General features: G+C 42.8%; 1 protein-coding gene across 1 annotated transcript; it reads right to left on the bottom strand.

The window, feature by feature from the left end:
* Positions 1–15,151: 15,151 nt before the first annotated feature.
* Positions 15,152–22,537, bottom strand: LOC149972875 (transmembrane protease serine 3-like). The gene is made up of 5 exons (XM_090215078.1): positions 22,510–22,537; positions 21,397–21,497; positions 21,143–21,230; positions 20,507–20,659; positions 15,152–15,162 (listed from the first exon to the last, which is right to left on the bottom strand). The coding sequence occupies exons 1-5, from the start codon at positions 22,535–22,537 to the stop codon at positions 15,152–15,154; spliced, it is 381 nt and encodes a 126-aa protein (XP_090071204.1).
* Between the last annotated feature and the right edge of the window lie 3,903 nt (positions 22,538–26,440).

The following is a 26,440-nucleotide window of genomic DNA, read 5'->3' as shown; positions in this document are numbered from 1 at the left end:
TATGAAGGTGTGGGTATGAGGGTGTGTGCTTGAGTCAAGGAATGAGACTGTTAGTAGAGATAAAGAGGAGTTTTGTTTAATTTGTGTTTAATTTGTGTTTCAATGCAGTCTTTATTTCCAATGAAACAACACTAGTTACTTTGCTATAGGTTGCAGCATTGACCTTGAAACAAAGATAACAAGAATCTAGGTCTACAGAGATAGGGAGAAAACAGAGAGCTCTTTATCCACAAATGGTCTGTCAGACTACCCATACCAAGACCTGTAAAACTGGGGTTAGAGGTTCTCCATCCCTTATGTTTTTAGTTGTTATATTTACAGATTTTCAGGAACGTCTAAACCACATTACCAAAATATATATTGAATAGTGAGCATGAATCTCCTCGCTTGCCCAATCTTCTTTGTAATTGAACAGAGTTGGTCTTTGTAGCAGGGCTAACCTTTAATAATGATGCAACCAAGTATTTCCAATCAATGGGAATCTATGAGACATGAAGATATATTGATCATTGTTGTGTTAGAGTTGTGTTATTACTCAACAGTTCTGTTAAAGTTGTGTTATTACTCAACTGTTCTGTTAGGGTTGTGTTATTACTCAAATCAAAATCAAATCAATTGTATTTATATAGCCCTTCGTACATCAGCTGATATCTCAAAGTGCTGTACAGAAACCCAGCCTAAAATCCCAAACAGCAAGCAATGCAGGTGTAGAAGCACTGTGGCTAGGAAAAACTCCCTAGAAAGGCAAAAACCTAGGAAGAAACCTAGAGAGGAACCAGGCTATGAGGGGTGGCCAGTCCTCTTCTGGCTGTGCCGGGTGGAGATTATAACAGAACATGGCCAAGATGTTCAAATGTTCATAAATGAGCAGCATGGTCAAATAATAATAATCACAGTAGTTGTCAAGGGTGCAGCAAGTCAGCACCTCAGGAGTAAATGTCAGTTGGCTTTTCATAGCCGATCATTAAGAGTATCTCTACCACTCCTGCTGTCTATAGAGAGTTGAAAACAGCAGGTCTTGGACAGGTAGTACGTCCGGTGAACAGGTCAGGATTCCATAGCCGCAGGCAGAACAGTTCAAAATGGAGCAGCAGCATGGCCAGGTGGACTGGGGACAGCAAGGAGTCATCAAGCCAGGTAGTCCTGAGGCATGGTCCTAGGGATCAGGTCCTCCGAGAGAAAGAGAGAAAGAGAGAATTAGAGAGAGCATACTTAAATTCACACAGGACACCGGATAAGACAGGAGAAGTATCCCAGATATTACAAACTGACCCTAGCCCCCGACACATAAACTACTGCAGCATACAGGGCCAAACAGGAAGGATATAACCCCACCCACTTTGCCAAAGCACAGTCCCCACACCACTAGAGGGATATCTTCGAACACCAACTTACCATCCTGAGACAAGACAAAGTATAGCCCAAAAAGATCTCCGCCACGGCACAACCCAAGGGGGGCGCCAACCCAGACAGGAAAATCACGTCAGTGACTCAACCCACTCAAGTGACGCACCCCTCCTATGGACTGCATGAAAGAGCACCAGTAAGCCAGTGACTCAGCTCCTGTAATAGGGTTAGAGGCAGAGAATCCCAGTGGAGAGAGGGGAACCGGCCAGGCAGAGACAGCAAGGGCGATTCGTTGCTCCAGAGCCTTTCCGTTCACCTTCACACTCCTGGGCCAGACTACATTCAATCATATGACCCACTGAAGAGATGAGTCTTCAGTAAAGACTTAAAGGTTGAGTCTGCGTATCTCACATGGGTAGGCAGACCATTCCATAAAAATTGAGCTCTATAGGAGAAAGCCCTGCCTCCAGCTGTTTGCTTAGAAATTCTAGGGAAATTAGGAGGCCTGCGTCTTGTGACCGTAGCGTACGTTTAGGTATGTACGGCAGGACCAAATCAGAAAGATAGGTAGGAGCAAGCCCATGTAATGCTTTGTAGGTTAGCAGTAAAACCTTGATATCAGCCCTTGTCTTAACAGGAAGCCAGTGTAGGGAGGCTAGCACTGGAGCAATATGATCAATATTTTTGGTTCTTGTCAGGATTCTAGCAGCCGTATTTAGCACTAACTGAAGTTTATTTAGTGCTTTAACCCGGGATGCTGGAAAGTAGAGCACTGCAGTTGTCTAACCTAGAAGTAACAAAAGCATGGATTAATGTTTCTGCATCATTTTTGGACAGAAAGTTTCTGATTTTTGCAATGTTACATAGATGGAAAAAAGCTGTCCTTGAAACAGTCTTGATATGTTCGTCAAAAGAGAGATCAGGGTTCAGAGTAAAGCTGAGGTCCTTCATAGTTTTATTTGAGACGACTGTACAACCATCAAGATTAATTGTCAGATTCAACAGAAGATCTCTTTGTTTCTTGGGACCTAGAACAAGCATCTCTGTTTTGTCCGAGTTTAAAAGTAGAAAGTTTGCAGCCACCCACTTCCTTATATCTGAAACCCAGGCTTCTAGCGAGGGCAATTTTGGGGCTTCACCATGTTTCATTGAAATGTACAGCTGTGTCATCCGCATAGCAGTGAAAGTTAACGTTATGTTTTCGAATGACATCCCCAAGAGGTAAAATATATAGTGAAAACAATAGTGGTCCTAAAACGGAACCTTGAGGAACACCGAAATATACAGTTGATTTGTCAGAGGACAAACCTTTCACAGAGACAAACTGATATCTTTCTGACAGATAAGATCTAAACCAGGCCAGAACTTGTCCATGTAGACCAATTTGGGTTTCCAATCTCTCCAAAATAATGTGGTGATCGACGGTATCAAAAGCAACACTAAGGTCCAGGAGCACGAGGACAGATGCAGAGCCTCGGTCTGATGCCATTAAAAGGTAATTTACCACCTTCACAAGTGCAGTCTCAGTGCTATGATGGGGTCTAAAACCAGACTGAAGCATTTCGTATACGTTGTTTGTCTTCAGGAAGGCAGTGAGTTGCTGCGCAACAGCTTTTTCAAAAATGTTTGAGAGGAATGGAAGATTCGATATAGGCCGATCGTTTTTTTTATATTTTCTGGGTCAAGATTTGGCTTTTTCAAGAGAGGCTTTATTACTGCCACTTTTAATGAGTTTGGTACACATCCGGTGGATAGAGAGCCGTTTACTATGTTCAACATAGGAGGGCCAAGCACAGGAAGCAGCTCTTTCAGTAGTTTAGTTGGAATAGGGTCCAGTATGTATCTTGAAGGTTTAGAGGCCATGATTATTTTCATCATTGTGTCAAGAGATATAGTGCTAAAACACTTGAGTGTCTCTCTTGATCCTAGGTCCTGGCAGAGTTGTGCAGACTCGGGACAACTGAGCTTTGAAGGAATACGCAGATTTAAAGAGGAGTCCCTAATTTCCTTTCTAATGATCATGATCTTTTCCTCAAAGAAGTTCATGAATTTATTACTGCTGAAGTGAAAGCCATCCTCACTTGGGAAATGCTGCTTTTTAGTTAGCTTTGCGACAGTATCAAAAATAAATTTGGGATTGTTCTTATTTTCCTCAATTAAGTTGGGAAAAATAGGATGATAGAGCAGCAGTGAGGGCTCTTCGATACTGCACGGTACTGTCTTTCCAAGCTAGTCGGAAGACTTCCAGTTTGGTGTGGCACCATTTCCGTTCCAATTTTCTGGAAGCTTGCTTCAGAGCTCGGGTATTTTCTGCATACCAGGGAGCTAGTTTCTAATGACAAATATTTTTAGTTTTTATGGGTGCAACTGCGTCTAGGGTATTGCGCAAGGTTAAATTGAGTTCCTCAGTTAGGTGGTTAACTGATTTTTGTCATCTGACGTCCTTGGGTAGGCAGAGGGAGTCTGGAAGGGCATCAAGGAATCTTTGTGTTGTCTGTGAATTTATAGCACGACTTTTGATGATCCTTGGTTGGGGTCTGAGCATATTATTTGTTGCAATTGCAAATGTAATAAAATGGTGGTCCGAAAGTCCAGGATTATGAGAAAAACATTAAGATCCACAACATTTATTCCATGGGACAAAACTAGGTCCAGAGTATGACTGTGGCAGTGAGTAGGTCCAGAGACATGTTGGACAAAACCCACTGAGTCGATGATGGCTCCGAAAGCCTTTTGGAGTGGGTCTGTGGACTTTTCCATGTGAATATTAAAGTCACCAAAAATGTGAATATTATCTGCCATGACTACAAGGTCTGATAGGAATTCAGGGAACTCAATGAAGAACTCTGTATATAGCCCAGAAGGCCTGTAAACAGTAGCTATAAAAAAAATGATTGAGTAGGCTGCATAGATTTCATGACTAGAAGCTCAAAAGACGTCATTTTTTTTAACAGTTCTGTTAGTTGTTATGTTATTACTCAACAGTTTTGTTAGTTGTTATGTTATTACTCAACAGTTCTGTTAGTTGTTATGTTATTACTCAACAGTTCTGTAGTTGTTATGTTATTACTCAACAGTTCTGTTAGAGTTGTGTTATGTTATTACACAACAGTTCTGATTGAATTTGTTGAATTTGTGAGTTCTGCTGTGTTACAACAATCGCCTTTCAAGGTGATAAACCTATTTATGGAGAGAGTGCGGATGGGGCTTCAGTGAATACAGATAAGGGAGGAATAGGTCTGTCGGGTAGAGAACACAATCAGCTGCAGAGCAGAAAGCACCAATGCCTCACTAGAGACATGCCTCCATTGTACTGTAAGAGACAAGTCTTAATTGTGCCTTTGAATGACTTGAGAAAGGCTGTCTGGCATCTGCAAAGAGACAGGCATTCCTTTCCCAAAGCCATGGCTAATAGTTTTAATGATCAGATGTCCTTTTGTTCTCTCCAAAATATTATGATATTTTCCAAAGCAACACAGTTAAAGTTTAGACTTCTATGAGCATGACATGAATGGTTTTCATCAATTCAGTGCAATTTCCCTTTATTGACTGACTGACTAACTGACTACCTGCCTGACTGACTGGCTAACTACCTGACTAACTGACTGACTGATTAACTGACTAACTAACTGACTGGCTAAGTGACTGACTGACTGACTGACTAAGTGACTGAGTGACTGACTAAGTGACTGACTGACTAAGTGACTGACTGACTGACTATGTGATTGACTGTCTGACTGAGTGACTGACTGACTAAGTGACTGACTGACTAAGAGACTGACTGACTGACTAAGTGACTGACTGAGTGAGTGACTGACTAAGAGACTGACTGACTGACTAAGTGACTGACTGAGTGACTGACTGAGTGAGTGACTGACTGAGTGAGTGACTGAGTGAGTGACTGACTGACTAAGAGACTGACTGACTGACTGACTGACTAAGTGACTGACTGACTGACTGACTAAGTGACTGACTGACTAACTGACTGACTCAGAGTCTCGTTCCTCTCTAGGTTTCCTGACTAACTAACTGACTGGCTAAGTGACTGACTGACTGACTGACTATGTGATTGACTGTCTGACTGAGTGACTGACTGACTAAGTGACTGACTGACTAAGAGACTGACTGACTGACTGACTGACTGACTAAGTGACTGACTGAGTGAGTGACTGACTAAGAGACTGACTGACTGACTAAGTGACTGACTGAGTGACTGACTGAGTGAGTGACTGACTGAGTGAGTGACTGAGTGAGTGACTGACTGACTAAGAGACTGACTGACTGACTGACTGACTAAGTGACTGACTGACTGACTGACTGAGTGACTGACTGAGTGAGTGACTGACTGAGTGACTGACTGACTAAGAGACTGACTGACTGACTAAGTGACTGACTGAGTGAGTGACTGAGTGAGTGACTGACTGACTAAGAGACTGACTGACTGACTGACTGACTAAGTGACTGACTGACTGACTGACTAAGTGACTGACTGACTAACTGACTGACTCAGAGTCTCGTTCCTCTCTAGGTTTCTTCCTAGGTTCCTGCCTTTCTAGTGAGTTTTTCCTAGCCACGTGCTTTTACATCTGCATTGCATTGGGGTTTTGGCTGGGTTTCTGTATAAACACTGTGACATCTGCTGATGTAAAAAAGGCTTTATAAATACATTTGATTTGATTTGACTGACTGACTAAGTGACTAAATGACTGACTGACTCATTGAAACAACATATTCTACATGTAGCAAATGGGGAAGAAAACAGGGGACTGACTTGAACATATTTCACTCTGAGAAAAATATTACAAGACCAAAACATTTTGGGGACAGCTTTATGTCCCTCAGCATTGAATGACATGCATCCACAACATGGCCATTACGTTTTGTTGACATCACAGTAAATAGAGGTTGTAAGAGTAATCAGCATAGTCTGACAAGCAGAAATGCTTTGTCTGGACACTTCTCATTTATCTTGGCTGTCTGATAAAGGTCAGCATTGGGAGAGGTCAGAACCCCAGTAAACAGGTCAGCTGTGTCACCACAGAAACGTTCAACGGGCGCCAATAAAATAACGAGATGACTAAACTGAGACGGTCATCAAGAATTGAAGAAAGAAAGAAAAAAAGGCTTGGTAGGTATTGCGTCACAGCAGATAAATTGAAATACGGGTTATTTTTGATACCAGTCTCTCCTCAAGCTGTATGATACAGTAGCCTATATGACCATGTATGAGTGCTGCCAGTCCTCATCCTCAATCAGCCAACCACAATTGAAAAACAAATGAAAAAGTGACAAAAAAACGTTTTTGATTAGCCTAAATGCAAATGGAAAATGTACAGAATCACACACAAACACTGTAGCCTCAGCGATAAGATGCAAACAATGTGCCCAGAAATGTGCAGTTCAAGGAAATTAATTAAAAAATACTGATTTCTAACAAATCCGGTTGAGTAAATACACCAAAGAACATGAATTAGATAAGTTTAGCCACTTTCCTTATGGAGGAGTAGACCTATCACAAAATGTATGATACCTGTATCTAATACATTTTGAATGGTCAGAACGAAGCACAGGCTCATGGCCGTTTGAGGTTTTCTTGAAACATCTCTTTAAACTGTGAATTACATTTTAACTATGTATGTGCTTCCATCTGCTGGATACAACTATAACTACATCATAACCATTCATGTGCTTCCATCTGCTGGATACAACTATAACTACATCATAACCATTCATGTGCTTCCATCTGCTGGATACAACTATAACTACATCATAACCATTCATGTGCTTCCATCTGCTGGATACAACTATAACTACATCATAACCATTCATGTGCTTCCATCTGCTGGATACAACTATAACTACATCATAACCATTCATGTGCTTCCATCTGCTGGATACAACTATAACTACATCATAACCATTCATGTGCTTCCATCTGCTGGATACAACTATAACTACATCATAACCATTCATGTGCTTCCATCTGCTGGATACAACTATAACTACATCATAACCATTCGTGTGCTTCCATCTGCTGGATACAACTATAACTACATCATCACTATGCATTCCATGTCAAACTCCAAATCAAATCAAATCCAAGTTTATTTGTCACGTGCGCCGAATACAACCTTACAGTGAAATGCTTACTTACAGGCTCTAACCAACAGTGCAAAAATGGTATTAGGTGAAAAATAGGCAAGTAAAGAAATAAAAACTACAGTAAAAAGACAGTGAAAAATAAAAGTAGCGAGGCTACATACAGTAGAGAGGCTATATACAGTAGAGAGGCTATATACAGTAGAGAGGCTACATACAGTAGAGAGGCTACATACAGTAGAGGCTACATACAGTAGAGAGGCTATATACAGTAGAGAGGCTACATACAGTAGAGAGGCTACATACAGTAGAGAGGCTATATACAGTAGAGAGGCTACATACAGTAGAGAGGCTACATAGAGAGGCTATATACAGTAGAGAGGCTATATACAGTAGAGAGGCTATATACAGTAGAGAGGCTATATACAGTAGCGAGGCTATAAAAGTAGCGAGGCTACATACAGGCACCGGTTAGTCGGGCTGATTGAGGTAGTGTGTACATGTATGTATAGTTAAACTGACTTTGCATATATGATGAACAGAGAGTAGCAGTAGCGTAAAAGAGGTGTTGGCGGGTGGCGGGACACAATGCAGATCGCACATTGGCTAAACGGGCTGGGGCAGTGGTTGGTCGGGCCAACTGAGGTAGTATGTACATGAATGTATAGTTAAAGTGACTATGCATATATGATAAACAGAGAGCAGCAGCTGAGTAAAAGAGGGGTGGGCGGGCACACAATGCAAATAGTCCGGGTAGCCATTTTATTACCTGTTCAGGAGTCTTATGGCTTGGGGGTAAAAACTGTTGAGAAGCCTTTTTGTCCTAGACTTGGCACTCCGGTACCGCTTGCCATGTGGTAGAAGAGAGAACAGTCTATGACGGGTGGCTGGGGTCTTTGACAATTTTTAGGGCCTTCCTCTGACACCGCCTGGTGTAGAGGTCCTGGATGGCAGGCGGCTTAGCCCCAGTGATGTACTGGGCCGCACGCACTACACTCTGTAGTGCCTTGCGGTCAGAGGCCGAGCTGTACTGGTTGCTCTCGATGTTGCAGTTGTAGAAACTTTTGAGGTTCTGAGGACCCATGCCAAATCCTTTTAGTTTCCTGAGGGGGAATCTGTTATGGGTGTAAGATGGCACAGTGATGCCATCTGTTGGTAAATGTTCATTACTGCAACTCTTGTGTTTTACCGGGGTGCTTCAGATACCCGGATGTGTTGTGATGTACTGAACAAGACTGGTTACTCGCATCAATGCCTCTGTCTCGTCATTTAACATTCAAACATGGTGTCAGAGTCGGATAACTAACCATGCTTTCCGCAAATTAGAGTCACCTGCTCTGGTTTACAAACAAATGCTTATTTGTGTAAAATTTCGCCCGGAATTGGCCTTAAGCTAGAGTGAGTTTGCTAGTTAGCTTCAGTGTTGTTAGCACCGGTTAGACATGGCAGCGAACATTCCCCCTCCCGCCGTTATGAAGCTCAGCGGGGATTGGAGCACGAACTGGGATACGTTTAGAGGTGAATGGGAGGACTACGCGCTAGCAACGGGACTTCTGGAAAAGGAAGATGAGGTAGTGGCTGCCACTTTGAGGACTATAATGGGAACTGAATGCCGACACGTATACAAACACAACCTGAACCTAACAGCAGCACAGCAAGGTAACGCTATAGCTATTCTTGATGCTCTTGAACATTACTTTACGCCAGCAAAGAACGTCATCTACGAGCGTTATGTTTTCGGTCATTGCAAACAGGAGGACGGGGAGTCCATTGACAGCTTTGTCACTAGGTTAAGGGAAAAGGCAGCTACATGTGACTATGGTGCTTTAAGAGATGAACTGATCAGAGATACGATTGTGCTTGGCAGAACGGATGAGGGCACCCGCAGACGTTTGCTGAGAGAACGTGACCTGACGCTGGCCTTGGCAGTGGAGACATGCCGTGCAGCAGAGCTTACTGATATACGGATGAGGTCCATGGAGCTAGAAAGGCAACATACGGACAATGTAAATGCTACATTCAGGCAGCCAGTAAAGAAATGCCCCTTTGCCACAGCTAATGCTAATACTACAGCCAACTCTGCAGTAGACAACCTCAATACATGCCGATATTGTGGCATTTCTCATGGACGAGGAAAAGAACACTGCCCAGCCTATGGAAAAATATGCAAATCCTGTGGTACAGCTAATCACTTCGCAAGGGTCTGCATGAAAAGCAAGAGAAAGGAGGGTAAAGTGCACTCCATGGAAACAAACACAGATGAATGGAACGACAGCACAGAGGATGTACATGCTAGCGAGTGCATAGGGGCAGTGAGGGCAAAAGGACAAAAGTGGTTTGTCACTCTGCTACTTAATAATAAACCACAGCAATGCCAGCTAGATTCAGGGGCCACATGCAACGTTATGAGCCTTAAAGACAAAAGGAGGCTCGCGCCCAGAGACAAACTCACACAGAGTAGCACCAAGCTGAAACTGTATTCAGGCCAGTTCATGACCTCTTTAGGCCTGTTTGTGACAGAGTGTGTTTTACGTGGCCAGAAATACACCCTTGAGTTTGAAATAGTTGAGGCTAGTCAACAGCCATTACTGTCAGGTTCTACATGCGAGCGCCTTGGACTTATTAACTTCACCATCCCAGCTGATCTTAACATTATAGACAAAGTCCAGGCTGGGCCCCTGAGCAAGGAGACACTCCTAAGCAAGTACCATGATGTCTTCAACGCACCGGTCGAGTCAGTTCCTGGGGAAGTCCACTTTGAGTTGGACGCAGCAATCCAGCCTGTCCAGTGTGCACCCCGCAATGTACCAGTGGCCATGAAAGCAGCTACGAAGGCTCAGCTTGACAAATACGAAGCAGATGGCCACATCATATCCGTCACCGAGCCTACGGACTGGATAAGTAATATGGTTATCGTCAAGAAACCAGACAAGCTACGGATATGCATTGATCCTAAACACCTCAACCGGGCTCTGCGACGTTCACATTACATTATGCCCACGTTGGAGGATGTTCTTTACAAGCTCCCAAAGGCCAGAGTCTTCACGCTCGTGGATGCCAGAGATGCCTTTCTGCAATGCAAGCTCGACGAGCCCAGCAGCTACATGACCACCTTTTGGACACCCTGGGGCAGGAAGAGGTGGTTGAAGCTTCCGTTTGGTGTCTCCGTTGCTCCAGAGGTGTATCAGTGGAAACAGCATGAGCTGTTGATGGGACTCAGTGGCGTGGAACCCATAGCAGATGACATTCTTGTAGTGGGCTGTGGGGACAGTGATGAGGAGGCAGAATGTGACCATGATGCCAAGCTGCTGGCCCTGATGGTCAGATGCAGACAGGTCAAGCTAAGGCTAAGCATAAAAAAGCTTCAGTTTAAAGTGCCAGAGGTCCGCTTTCATGGGCACATCTTGTCCTCCACCGGATTGAAGGCGGATCCTGAAAAAGTGAAGGCTGTCTTGGAAATGCCCCACCCATCTGACGTGAAGGGAGTGCAGCGCTTCGTCGGATTCGTCACCTACCTGGCCAAATTCCTACCGCGGCTCTCTGAAGTGTGTGAGCCACTGAGGAGGCTCATGGACAAGGACACCATCTGGCATTGGCTCCCAAAACATGACGCAGCGGTGAGGGAAATAAAACAACTGGTCACCCAGACACCTGTACTGCGATACTACAATGTGTCAAAACCTGTCACGATTCAGAGTGACTCAAGCCAGTATGGACTTGGCTGTTGCCTCATGCAGGAGGGCCAGCCTGTGGCATTCGCCTCTAGGGCACTCACCCCAACAGAGCAGAACTATGCCCAGATAGAGAAGGAGTGCCTCAGCATTGTGTTTGCATGCCAACGCTTCCACCACTACCTGTACGGGCGCGACAATATTACCGCAGAGACCGATCACAAGCCCCTTATTGCTATATTCAGCAAGCCTCTCCTGAATGCCCCAAAACGACTGCAGAGCATGCTACTGGCCCTACAAAACTACAACCTCAAGGTGGTGTATAAGCCAGGGCCAGAGATGTATGTGAGTGACACGCTCAGCAGGGCTACTGCATCAGGCACACACACACGCTCCATGCATGAACAACACGCAGTGTGCAGCTTACAAACAGAGCAAGTGGATGTTGAACACATCAACCAGGCTGACTACCTTAATGTTACGGACCAGCGCCTTATACAAATCAGACAGCACACAGACAGGGATGGGCAACTCCAGGCATTGAGGTCTGTGATTATGATGGGCTGGCCCGACTGCAGGGAAGAAACTGCTTTAGCCGTCAGAGAATATTGGCCAATCAAAGAGGAGCTCAGTGTTCAAAACGGAGTAATATTCAAGAGTCAGAGAGTCGTTATTCCCCGGTCTCTGCGCCCTGAGATGTTGGCACGCGTGCACTCAAGTCACATAGGAGGTGAGGCCTGTTACAGACAAGCACGTGACACACTGTATTGGCCAGGAATGCAGAGTGAAATTAAAGACTATGTCAGTAAATGCACAATCTGCAATGAATATGCCATTGAGCAACAGAGAGAGACGATGATGTCCCACGAGCTACCGATGCGCCCCTGGCAGATAGTAAGTCTAGATCTCTTCCAGCACAGTGGCAAAGACTTTCTGCTGGTAGTCGATCATTACTCAGACTTTTGGGAGATTGACCTCCTCCCCGACCTCTCAGCAGAGACAACGATCAAACGCTGCAAGGCTCAGTTTGCCCGCTATGGCCAGCCAGATAGGGTAATTTCAGACAATGGACCCCAATTCTCCGGAGTTGAGTTCCGAAAATTTGCTGCAGGATGGGAATTCGAGCACGTCACTTCATCACCACGACACCCAAAAGCTAATGGGAAGGCAGAGTCCGCAGTAAAAATCGCAAAGAACCTCTGCAAAAAGGCTCTGCGAGAGGGCAAAGATGCTTGGAAAGCAATCCTGCAGTGGCGCAATACCCCGACAGAAGGCATGGACAGCAGCCCGGCACAGCGCCTCATGGCACGGCGCTTAAAAGCAGCTCTGCCAGTAGCCAGCACTCTCCTGGAGCCATGTGTGGTGACAGACGTGCTGGTGAAGCTACGTCACAGAAGACAGGTCTCCAAGTTCATCTACGACAAATCAGCAAAAGACTTACCTGAGCTCAGGGTGGGTGAAACGGTGCGAATGAAGCCACTACCAGGGGACCGGACAGGCCTCTGGAGACTCGGATCCTGTGTACAGAAAGTGGCACCACGCTCCTACTTGGTCGAAGTGAATGGATCACTGTACCGTCGTAACAGGGTTGACCTTCGGATTGCTGAGACAGCACCTACTCAGAACCCTGATGGTCAAAGGGGTCGCATGACAAAAGACAGAACCCCAGCAAGTCACATGGGGCCTGAGGCACTGGGCGAAGAGCCAGGGGATCACAGGTCGGCCGCTCCCTCACCCATCAATTCTCCCCTTAGACATTCAGGTGACACGCCTGTGCGGGAACCCGCAGTCCTCGCAGACAAGCCCCCTGTCTTTTCACGATGCGGGCGTCTGTCCCAGCCACCAAAAAGACTTAATCTGTAGGTTTCCCATCAGGGATTGTTGACAGAGATAAAAGTGAAGAGAATATCAAAATGTGTTGTTGTTCTGGAAAAAAAAAAATAATAATACTAAACTGTTCATGTTGGAAATTGTTACTAGGTTTGTTTTGTTAGTGAATTGACACCTCCTGTCCTATTTTATTAAAGGGAAGATGTTATGGGTGTAAGATGGCACAGTGATGCCATCTGTTGGTAAATGTTCATTACTGCAACTCTTGTGTTTTACCGGGGTGCTTCAGATACCCGGATGTGTTGTGATGTACTGAACAAGACTGGTTACTCGCATCAATGCCTCTGTCTCGTCATTTAACATTCAAACAGAATCAGCTTTGTCGTGCCCTCTTCACGACTGTCTTGGTGTTTTAAGACCATTCTAGTTTGTTGGTGATGTGAACACCGAGGAACTTGAAGCTCTCAACCTGCTCCACTACAGCCCCGTCCATGTGAATGGGGGCGTGCTCAGTCCTCCTTTTCCTGTAGTCCACAATCATCTCCTCTATTCTGCCCTTCTCTGATTCACATCCAAAAAATACATTTAGCCTCTTGACATGATAAATGCCACAGGTTATGCAATATTCAGTAAATGGTTCAACAGACACCACAAACACACAACCCATGGCTCAGGTGCAAATTGTACATGGCACTATGCTGCTTGCAGTTAAAAGTAACTGCATCAAAATCAATTGAAAAGACAGGCCTATGTCATTACAGGCCTATGGTAATTCAGTCTACTCAGTAAACATGATAATTATAGATAGGAAATATTCTAGCCTACACACACATCTTATGTCAGTGTTAGGTCAGATGGATCAACTTGCTGGCAATGAGGATGCTGCTGTTTACAGGATCATTATTTTACTCTACATGTAGTTAATATGGTTATTTAATGCTTAAGTCACACACACGTTAAACGGTTTACCGGAGCACAACCACAAGACATACGGGATCACTTCTGATGTTCCTCTACTGAACAGTGTGCTGTGTGTGACTAGTTTCATTTAAGAAAACATGTTTATTACGTATTCTATGTTTTTGTATAACATTATTGAAAGTTTCAACAGACAAAAAGAATGGAAGCAAAAACAAATTGCGAAGTGTTAAAAAAAGATGACACTGAAGCAAGTTTGTACTCTCCGTTAATAAATAGTGCATTTTTTTTTTTCATTTACAGTTTTTCTCATTTGTGTTTTTTTGGAACTGTAGTTTAACGTATCAATAGCAGAACAGCCATGGTCAAATGATTAAATACATTTGTGGACTGATCATTTTCTCGCCTTTGTACCTGGATTGCATGTCTTAAACCCACTTTTGCAAAACTGTAAATACAATTGTCATCAATGAATACAAAATTCACTGTAAAGTGAATAAAGTCTAAGCCTTTGTACAAGTATTGAACACATTGACTTGAATTGTGAGGATGCTGATGAATGATTTCCTGTTGCTGCTTGCCGATGTAAAGTCTAAGCCTTTGCACAGTATTGAAAACATTGACTTGGATTGTGAGGATGCTGATGAATGATTTCCTGTTGCTGCTTGCCGATGTAAAGTCTAAACAGTATTGAACACAGACACATGAATGATTCCTGCACACAATGTGCTGATTTTCCTTTTTTTTAATGTGAAATAATATTGAATTTGATGTGTATGAAATTGTTTTGTGAAATATGCATAAAAGGTGAGCAACTTTCCAAGCTGGTTGAGAGAATGCCAAGAGTGTGCAAAGTTCTCCTCAAGGCAAAGGGTGGCTACTTTGAAGAATCTCAAATATAAAATATATTTTGATTAGTTAAAAAATTTTGGGGTTACTACATGATTCCATAGGTGTTATTTTATAGTGTTGATTCATCAATGTTGAAAATAGTTTTTAAAAATAAAATAGGTGTGTCCAAACTTTTTACTGTAGTTTTAATGAATGTATTTTGAGAACAAACTACATTTAGAAAAATGCATTTACTGTTGATAGCTGTCTTGAGAACACCTTTGAAAATCGACAACATTAGTAAAAAAAAAAAATGCTTGTTGGTGTATGAGAAAAACTGTCATCTCTTTTTCAATGCCAACACTTTGAAGTTGTATCAGTAGTCGCTTTGTTCACTTTGCATGCCAGTGTCTGAGTAGATGTGCGCACTCTGAAAATGACTGACTCCCAGGCTTTCACACAGGCCCTGTGGGAGAAAAAAAAGAGAAGCTTAATTTAAATACAAACATAAGCAGTATGTGTTTTTTTGTGGTCTCTTGTTTTTAATGGAATATTTATGTATAAAATGTTTGTTATTCAAGCTAACAGCTTTGTTTTCCAGGGTCCGATTTAAGTTTCCTAAATATTGAAGATGACAAATGCATTTTTTTTTATATACACTAACATTCAAAAGTTTGGGGTCACTTAGAAATGTCCTTGTTTTTGAAAGAAAAACGTTTTTTTTTTTGTCCATTAAAATAACATCACATTGATCAGAAATACAGTGTAGACATTGTTAATGTTGTAAATGACTATTGTAGCTGGAAACTGCAGATTGTTTAATGGAATATCTACATAGGTGTACAGAGGCCCATTATCAGCAACCATCACTCCTGTGTTCCAATGGCACGTTGTGTTAGCTAATCCAAGTTTATCATTTTAAAAGACTAATTGATCATTAGAAAACCCTTTTGCAATTATGTTAGCACAGCTGAAAACTGTTGTTCTGATTAAAGAAGCAATAAACTGGCCTTCTTTAGACGAGTTGAGTATCTGGAGTATCAGCATTTGTGGTTTCAATTACAGACTCAAAATGGACAGAAACAAAGTCCTTTCTTCTGACCGCAACACCTGTGCGTGTCTCGATTACGAGAATGTGAAACCTCTAGATGACAGAGCCAAAGCAGGTTGCTAAAAACCTCAAGCGTTTTTGAGTTACGGTCTTCCATTGTCTGTGATCTCAAGAACAAGCAATGCATGTACCGTGTTTTTTTGCAAAGTGTTGCTATGAGGAAATAGAGCTGGCCCTACCTGAAGAGAATGCACAGATTTTCATGGCAACAGCAGCAAAGGGAGAAATCAAGCAACGGGGAAAGTTTTGTGAATAAAAACAGAGATGGGCCCGTGGCTCGATCTGGTTAAACTTCAACGAGAAAAGGGATGCTCTTGTGAGGCACCACTTTAGCTGGCTGCCGAAATTATTGTTATTGCTGAAGGAATCACATTTAATCAATATTTGTGGGCAGTAGTGATGTGTCGTTCAGGGTAACAAAATACTGTCATACATTATAACACCAGTATTTTATATTAAAATACAATACATTTGTTTTGTTGGCTCAGAAAGACCAAAACAAACCTCAAAGGATGAAGCGAAAGATATTTTCATAGATTTTTACAACTCAAAACACATTTTGAGTTGTACACATGACATGTCAAATATGTGATATTCAAAATAAAATGTCATTTTTTTCTGGGTTTTTTCTAGTTATATTTTTGGCAGTCTAGGCATGGATATAAACACAGCAAAAAAAATAAATGTCCCTTTTTCAGGACCCTGTCTTTCAAAGATAATTTGTAAAAATCAAAATAACTTCCCCGATCTTCATTGTAAAGGGTTTAAACACTGTTTCCCATGCTTGTTCAATGAACCATAAACAATTAATGAACACGCACCTGTGGACTGGTCGTTAAGACACTAACAGCTTTGAGATGGTAGGCAATTAAGGTCACAGTTATGCAAACTTAGGACACTAAAGAAACCTTTCTACTGAAAAACACCAAAAGAAAGATGCCCAGGGTCCCTGCTCATCTGCATGAATGTGCCTTAGGCATGCTGAAAGGAGGAATGAGGACTGCAGATGTGGCCAGGGCATTAAACTGCAATGTCCATGCTTTGAGACACCTAAGACAGAGCTACAGGGAGACAGGATGGACAGCTGATCATCCTCACAGTGTCAGACCACATATAACAACACCTGCACAGGATCGGTACATCCGAACATCAAACCTGCAGGACAGGTACAGACAGGATGGATACAACTACTGCCCGAGTTACACCAGGAACGTACAATCCCTCCATCAGTGCTCAGACTGTCCGCAAAAGGCTGAGAGAGGCTGGACTGAGGGCTTGTAGGCCTGTTGTAAGGCAGGTCCTCACCGACAACAACGTCGCCCATGGGCATAGGACTGGACTGGCAAAAACTGCTCTTCACTGAAGAGTCACAGTTTTGTCTCACCAGGGGTGATGGTCGGATTCACATTTATCGTCGAAGGATTGAATGTTACACCGAGGCGTGTACTCTGGAGCGGGATCGATTTGGAGGTGGAGGGTTCGTCATGGTATGGGGCGGTGTGTCACAGCATCATCGGAACTGAGCTTGTTGTCATTGCAGGCAATCTCAACGCTGTGCGTTACAGGGAAGACATCCTCCTCCCTCATGTGGTACCCTTCCTGCAGGCTCATCCTGACATGACCCTCCAGCATGACAATGCCACCAGTAATACTGCTCGTTCTGTGCGTGATTTCCTGCAAGACCGGAATGTCAGTATTCTGCCATGGCCAGCGAAAAGCCGGGATCTCAATCCCATTGAGCACATCTGGTACCTGTTGGATCGGAGGGTGAGGGCTAGGGCCATTTACCCCAGAAATGTCCGGGAACTTGCAGGCGCCTTGGTGGAAGAGTGGGGTAACATCTCACAGCAAGAACGGGCAAATCTGGTGCAGTCCATGAGGAGGAGATGCACTGCAGTACTTAATGCAGCTGGTGGCCGCACCAGATACTGACTGTTACTTTTGATTTTGATCCCCCCTTTGTTCAGAGACACGTTATTCCATTTATGTTAGTCACATGTCTGTGGAACTTTTTATGTCTCAGTAGTTGAAACTTGTTATGTTCATACAAATATTTACCCAGGTTAAGTTTACTGAAAATAAACGCAAATGACAGTAAGAGGACATTTCAGTTTTTTGCTGAGTTGGGCATAAAACTAAAATGTATATTTTTTTTTAAACACTTGTTATAGTATAACACAGTGTTATACTGAATTATGTTTTACTTGGTTACATTCATATGAATCACAATAAAAAATGAATTATTGCCTTTATTCTTGAATATAACTAATATAAGTGCATAGGTGACACTCCAATGAACATAAAAAGCCTTTTAGGGAATTGTAATTGCTGTTACATTTTTTGCAACTTTTTTAAATTAATGTTTTATTTCACCTTTATTTAACCAGGTAGGCCAGTTGAGAACAAGTTTTCGTTTACAACTACGACCTGGCCAAGATAAAGCAAAGCAGTGCAACACAAACAACAACACAGAGTTACACATGGAATAAAGGTAAGACAATAAGAAGGTAAGACAATAAATAGTAAGACACATGGAAGGTAAGACAATAAATAGTAAGACACATGGAAGGTAAGACAATAAATAGGCCATGGTGGCAAAACAATTTAGCAATTAAACACTGGAGTGATAGATGAGCAGAAGATGCATGTGCATGTAGAGATACTGGGGTGCAAAGGAGAGAAAAATAAATAAATAACTATATGATCAAATCAAATTTCAAATCGAAATGTATTTATATAGCCCTTCGTACATCAGCTGATATCTCAAAGTGCTGTACAGAAACCCAGCCTAAAACCCCAAACAGCAAGCAATGCAGGTGTAGAAGCACGGTGGCTAGGAAAAACTCCCTAGAAAGGCCAAAACCTAGGAAGAAACCTAGAGAGGAACCAGGCTATGTGGGGTGGCCAGTCCTCTTCTGGCTGTGCCGGGTGGAGATTATAACAGAACATGGCCAAGATGTTCAAATGTTCATAAATGACCAGCATGGTCCAATAATAATAAGGCAGAACAGTTGAAACTGGAGCAGCAGCACGGCCAGGTGGACTGGGGACAGCAAGGAGTCATCATGTCAGGTAGTCATGAGGCATGGTCCTAGGGCTCAGGTCCTTTGAGAGAGAGAAAGAAAGAGAGAAAGAGAGAATTAGAGAGAGCACACTTAAATTCACACAGGACACCGAATAGGACAGGAGAAGTACTCCAGATATAACAAACTGACCCTAGCCCCCCGACACATAAACTACTTATGCTGCAAAAATACTGGAGGCTGAGACATATAAGGAATAAGGAATAAAAATAGCAGATCCGTACCACATTGAGTGAGGCGGGTTGCAGGAAAGTACATTTCGTTCGTAGATAGAAAGTGAGATTAAGATGTATACGATAAAGACCGGCTATTTACAAGGGATAAGACAAGGGATAAGACGAAGACAGATATACACATCCTACTCCGCTGCCATCTTGGATTGTCAATTTTTTAAAGTCTTGAAAACCTTTATGTCTTTAACCCTAAAAAGATCTATGAAATCACATGTACTGTACAAATATGAACCATGTTCTTAATTAATACCATCAATAGAATATCAAAATCCTATGTTAAAAAGGATGTTCAATGAAAAACCTTGTAACATAGTTCAATGAAGGAGTCAAATGGCTATTTAATCTGACACAGAACTGATTCATGATTAGAAAAAAAACAGACATATTTCATACAGTATCTCCATATGAGGATCACAATGCAAAAGCAAGGAAAGGGAACATCAGGATTGGATGTCGTGCAGTCTATATATTTGCTGTGCCTCCGCTGTCAGAAGATGAAAATTAACTAATCATACAGTAGCTAGCCACAGAACGCTAGCGAGGCGCTAACTTTAGCCTGCTAGCAAGCTGGCAACCTGGCAAGCTATCTTCGTCATAATACCTCAGGAAGACAAACTTGTAAAATCCTGACACCACACAAAGACATCGTTTACACTGTATGTGACCAATATTGTTATGAGTATAGTACGTTTTCAGAGGTTACAATGTCCATTGAGTGAGTTTTATACATTTAAAAAGGGGAGGGCGGGAGAGAACACAGCCTACCTCGTTCAAATGGAAATAGTTCTGAACGAGCTGGAGAGCGCAGTGCCGACGTCACACACAGAGCTCAACAAAATCAGATCTACTTTAAACCAATGTGCAACACACTGGACTTAGATACAATTGTAATGAATAGAGCTGAAATGATTTATTCCTTCATGTGTCATTTAATATCTAGCCTTGTACTTTACTGCACAGCCAGCTGCTGGACTTGGGGGATGGAAGGCACAATGTTTGAATAAAACACAGCTGTCCATCTTAGTTCATTGAATATATGGACAGGAGAACAACTGGGCTCGTGAAACGGAATTTGAAAGACAAGCAGGGGAGGCTCAAGCATTGCACTCTTTCTCTCCCTCAACCGCTGCATTGCCTATGGTTCAAGTCTCTCTGGTTCACTGTTTCAAGTAGTCTGTGCTTTGTTGAACACCCACTGAGGAATAGTTATTTGCTCCTTCATTAATTAATTATTTAATTCCAACTCTCTGGCTTTCTCCTCACTAACCCCTGATTAGAGTTCTTGGTCAGGACAAAACTCCCGCCCTTCTCATAAACCCTAAAATACCTATGCTCACTAAACCCTGCCAGCTCCAATCCCTAACCCCTGCTCCCCTTCCTAACCTCCATCTGTTTGTGGATCCACTTGAGGGACTGGGGTGACGCGAGTGTACACCCCAGGCTTGTTCCTGTCAACACGGCCCTGACCCCAGTTAATGGCCTCTACCAGCTTCCATACTGACGAGTCCTCACAGGCCAGAGGAGCCCCGCTGTTCCCTGGGGACCACAAACACAACAGTAAAAATTTTGCCAATATAAATGTGCTCAACATCCACTGAAGTAACTAGCAAGTTTACTAGATAGCTTCAGTAGTTACCGTGGTAACCAAACAAACAGGCTTGCTAGTTTAGCTAACCGAACCATCAAACATAGCTTGCTATTATGTAAAAACGAATTCAACTTTTGTTCAATTCAACTTTTGCTTTCAAAAGCAACTCAAACAAAACATTTAAAAATGAACTGTTGCCATTGAATTCTACCATGCAAAAATACAGTGCGCTGTAGGGAAGTAATACACACTCTAGAATGCCCTTCAAGCCAATCAGAAAAGAGTATTCAACAATGCCATGGTATAAGTATGTTTAACAACAACTATTTAACATTCATGAAAACATATGTATATGTATGTGTATATTTAACACCAAATTGACAGAAATGTTCCACTCTGCACTAAGGCTCACCACCATGGGCTTACAGTACCTGGGAGGAGTCTGTTTCTCCCTCCAGGTAACCTGCACAGATTATCCCGGGGGATATATTGATGGTAGACCCCTGGAGTGCTGCACACCTTAGTGGAGAGGAAAGCGACCTGGACAGAGAGTAATAAATCCCTAGCAGACTACACTCAGACAGAGCTTAAATTTATGAAAAACATTATGACTCTAAGACTGACTACTGGTCTGTAAGTGTGAATAAAGAAACAACATGTGACATGCTTAACAGCCTTGACTCACCTCCATACGAAGTGCCCCCCCCCCCCAGCCTGAGATCCAGCACATGGTCTCGTCCTCAAAGTCCTCCCCAAAGTTAGGTAGGCAGATGGGCTCCACTACACCTGGAGCAGGGAGGGAGGACAGTTCAGAGAAACAAACTAAAGTTCCCAGAAACACCTGGGTTTAAAATAGTGATAAAGTGAGAGTTCACTGAGACTATTGACTACTTACTATGGACCTGATTCTTATTCCTGGGGCAACTAACACATGGCTACTAAGCAACGCATTCAATAGTGAGAAGTGAGCTGGAGCTGAGATGCAGGGTCAAAGGGAAACAAGAGTATGGGTGTAGATGAGCCTTGTGGCCTCAATCACAGACAGACCATACACATAATGGCATGTCACTGTCAGAGCCCAAGCGACCCTGAGAGCCCAGGGGACCCTGAGAGACAGACAGGTGACCAGAGAGAAAAGGGGGTGTGTCAGTTTAAAATAAAGAGTGGGCAGTGTGGGAGAAAACCAGGGTTGGAGGGAAGGTTGATACAGAAACAAAGCCTCCATCCCTTCATAAAGACACATGGAGAGAGATCAGAGAGTATGTCTAAAGACAGCGGGGTCCCTTACCTATCATTAAAGACAGCGGGGTCCCTTACCTACCATTAAAGACAGCGGGGATGTTAAAATGGTGGACACACTCATCTCATCAGTGGATCTATAGTTCTGTTTTCCTCCTCTTTTGTTTAAGTTTGCTGTACAGTAAGAGTACTAGGTAGGGAAGGCCCGATCTCTCAAGGTGACCGCAAAACCAAGGTTAATGTATTTTAATATCTGATCATGGCAGCCTGGCCCAGACACAGTTACATAATATACAGATATTTATCTTAACAAAGTGACCTCAGTCACAGCAGTTAAAAGCTGTCTGGCAGAGAAATTTCACAGCAGGTGATTGATTGTTCAACCTTTGAACTTCCTAATGAACAAACTTCTAAGAATAATCTGCTGCTGGTAGGGAGGTCATTATCTTACAGTTTCTAGGGCCAAGAGTTTACAGGAAAAACTCTGGACCTGGTAATAACATTGGCCTCTTGCAAGAAGGCACAAGATTCTTGATATTTCATCCCATGCTTTTCTCACCTTTGGTTATCTGCTTTGAGTCTTTCATAGACAACCTCCATAGGCCTCGCAGTCGACTGCCCTGGTCCTTGTTTGTATCTGCACAGTGATAATCCATACACACAGCCAGTGTACACACAGCCAGTGTACACACAGCCAGTGTACACACAGCCAGTGTACACACAGCCAGTATAAACACAGCCAGTATAAACATAGCCAGTATAAACATAGCCAGTATACACACAGCCAGTGTACACACAGCCAGTGTACACACAGCCAGTATAAACACAGCCAGTGTACACACAGCCAGTATAAACACAGCCAGTATAAACACAGCCAGTATAAACACAGCCAGTATAAACATAGCCAGTAACATCATCATCAGGCGGGGCACAGCTGGTGAGCATCATTAGATACAAATCAATGGGCACCAGTTCCATTTTGCCATGTTGACTGCAAAGCCCCGCTCAGGGACAGTGAAGTTAGGCACGCACACTGTCCCTCGGTTTGGCCCACTCTTTTAACAGACCCACCAGCCAAATTGTGTTGTTACGGCTGTTAAAGTGCATCCAGCCCTTGATACTTGGTCGTAGTCAATGTGGTTGATAACACTCCCTTGACTCCCTTCCAGAGATTATTTTGAACCATCCTCCCCTCAGCAGCCTCCACTGCTTCCCATGTGACTAATTGTTTAAATCCAGATTAACCTGATACAGTGTTTCATGTTCAGAGATAGACCATTAGAATGCTGTAATCCTAATCCTGATTTTAGTTGGTATAATATACTTTTTTTTTTAAAATACGTTTATCAGGGAAAAGTATGGATACAGATAAACCTAATGACGTTGTTTGGGTCTGCGTATTTGTGTCAGTTTGTCTTTGACATATATACAGTAGGTGTTTGACATTGTGTGATCCAAAGGCAAAACAGTGCCTTGCAAAAGTATTCCTCCCCCTTGACATTTTTCCTAGTTTGTTGCATTACAACCTGTAATTTAAATGGATTTGTATTTGTAATTCATGCAATGGGACATACACAAAATAGTCCAATTTGGTGAAGTGAAATGAAAAAAAGAACATGATTAAAAAAAAACGGAAAAGTGGTGCCCTTAAATAAGATCTGGTGCAACCAATTACCTTCAGAAGTCACACAATTAGTTAAGTAAAGTCTACCTCTGTGCAATCTAAGTGTCACATGATCTGTCACATGATCTCAGTATATATACACCTGTTCTGAAAGGCCCCAGAGTCTGCAACACCACCAAGCAAGCGGCACCATGAAGACCAAGAAGCTCTCCAAACAGGTCAGGGGCAAAGTTGTGAAGTACAGATCAGGGTTGGGTTATAAAAAAAATATCAGAAACATTTACTATCCCACGGAGCACCATTAAATCCATTATTAACAAATGGAAAGAATATGGCACCACAATAAACCTGGCGAGAGAGGGCCGCCCACCAAAACTCACGGACCAGGCAAGGACAGCATTTAATCAGAGAGGCAGCAAAGATACCAAAGATAACCCTGAGAGCTCCACAGCGGAGATTGGAGTATCTGTCCATAGGACCACTTTAAGCCATACACTCCACAGAGCCGGGCTTTACGGAAGAGTGGCCAGAAAAAAAAACATTGCTAAAGAAAAAAATAATCAAACACGTTTGGTGTTCAAAGGCATGTGGGAGACTCTAAAAACATATGGAAGAAGGCACTCTGGACAGATGAGTCTAAAATTTAGATTTTTGGCCATCAAGGAAAATGTTATGTCTGGCGCAAACCCAACACCTTTCATTACCCCAAGAACACAATCCAACATGGAATGAGACATGGTGGTGGCAGCATCATCCTGTGGGGATGTTTGTCATCGGCAGGGACTGGGAAACTGAAGGAATGATGGTTCTCATTTACAACTGCGAACTGGCCAAGATTAAGCAAAGCAGTGCAACAAAAACAACACAGAGTTACACAGAAACAAACTTTCCATCAATAAGACAATAGAAAAATCTATGTACAGTGTGTGCAAATGTAGAAGAGATGGGAGGTAAAGGCAATAAATAGGCCATGAAGGCGAAATAATTACAATTTAGCATTAACACTGGAGTGATAGATGTAGATGATAATGTGCAAGTAGAGATACTGGGGTGCAAAAGAGCAAGAGGATAAGTAACAATATGGGGATGAGGTAGTCTAGTGTGCTATTTGCAGATTGGCTGTGTACAGGTATAGTGCTCTGACAGCTGATGCTTAAAGTTAGAGAGGGAGATGTAAGACTCCAGCTTTAGTGATTTTTGCAATTTGTTCCAGTCATTGGCAGCATAGAACTGGAAGGAAAGGCAGCCAAAGGAAGTGTTGGGTTTGGGGGTGACCAGTGAAATATACCTGCTGGCGCGCGTGCTATGGGTGGGTGTTGCTATGGTGACCAGTGAGCTGAGATAAGGCAGGGCTTTATGGAGCATAGACTTATAGATGACCTGGAGCCAGTGTGTTTGTGTGTGTGTGTGGGGGGGGGGGGAAGCTGACGGAGCTGGAACAGTTTTGCCTTGAAGAATGGGCAAAATTCCCAGTGGCTAGATGTGCCAAGCTTATAGAGACGTACCTCAAGACCTCAAGAGACTTGCAGCTGTAATTCACAATAAAAATTTTAAAAAATGGTATCTTCAAAGTGGTAGGCATGTTGTGTAAATCAAATGATACAAACCCCCCCCAAAAAATAAATTTTAATTCCAGGTTGTAAGGCAACAAAATAGGAAAAGTGCCAAGGGGGTGAATACTTTCGCAAGCCACTGTATATACATAATAAACTACAATATTTAAGAACACAGGGAAGATGAATGGTTTATCAGATCAAAAGAATACAAAGGTGGGTTATATCACTCATCATCATTCTCTGCCCACCAGACATGTTATATCACTCATCATCATTCTCTGCCCACCAGACATGTTATATCACTCATCATCATTCTCTGCCCACCAGACATGTTATATCACTCTGCCCATCAGACATGTTATATCACTCTGCCCACCAAACATGTTATATCACTCTGCCCACCAGACATGTTATATCACTCTGCCCATCAGACATGTTATATCACTCTGCCCATCAGACATGTTATATCACTCTGCCCATCAGACATGTTATATCACTCTGCCCATCAGACATGTTATATCACTCTGCCCAACAGACATGTTATATCACTCTGCCCACCAGATATGTTATATCACTCTGCCCATCAGATATGTTATATCACTCTGCCCACCAGACATGTTATATCACTCTGCCCATCAGACATGTTATATCACTCTGCCCACCAGATATGTTATATCACTCTGCCCACCAGACATGTTATATCACTCTGCCCATCAGATATGTTACAGTGCCTTGCGAAAGTATTCGGCCCCCTTGAACTTTGCGACCTTTTGCCACATTTCAGGCTTCAAACATAAAGATATAAAACTGTATTTTTTTGTGAATCAACAACAAGTGGGACACAATCATGAAGTGGAACGACATTTATTGGATATTTTAAACTTTTTTAACAAATAAAAAACTGAAAAATTGGGCGTGCAAAATTATTCAGCCCCCTTAAGTTAATACCACCTTTTGCTGCGATTACAGCTGTAAGTCTATGGTATGTCTCTATCAGTTTTGCACATCGAGAGACTGAAATTTTTCCCCATTCCTCCTTGCAAAACAGCTCAAGCTCAGTGAGGTTGGATGGAGAGCATTTGTGAACAGCAGTTTTCAGTTCTTTCCACAGATTCTCGATTGGATTCAGGTCTGGACTTTGACTTGGCCATTCTAACACCTGGATATGTTTATTTTTGAACCATTCCATTGTAGATTTTGCTTTATGTTTTGGATCATTGTCTTGTTGGAAGACAAATCTCCGTCCCAGTCTCAGGTCTTTTGCAGACTCCATCAGGTTTTCTTCCAGAATGGTCCTGTATTTGGCTCCA

This window comes from Oncorhynchus mykiss, chromosome 22, assembly GCF_057628025.1.
Source record: "Oncorhynchus mykiss isolate SJ-2025 chromosome 22, ASM5762802v1, whole genome shotgun sequence".
Lineage (NCBI taxonomy): Eukaryota > Metazoa > Chordata > Actinopteri > Salmoniformes > Salmonidae > Oncorhynchus > Oncorhynchus mykiss.
The sequence above is the reverse complement of the archived record's forward strand: the minus strand, read 5'-3'. Positions and strand labels throughout refer to the sequence as shown.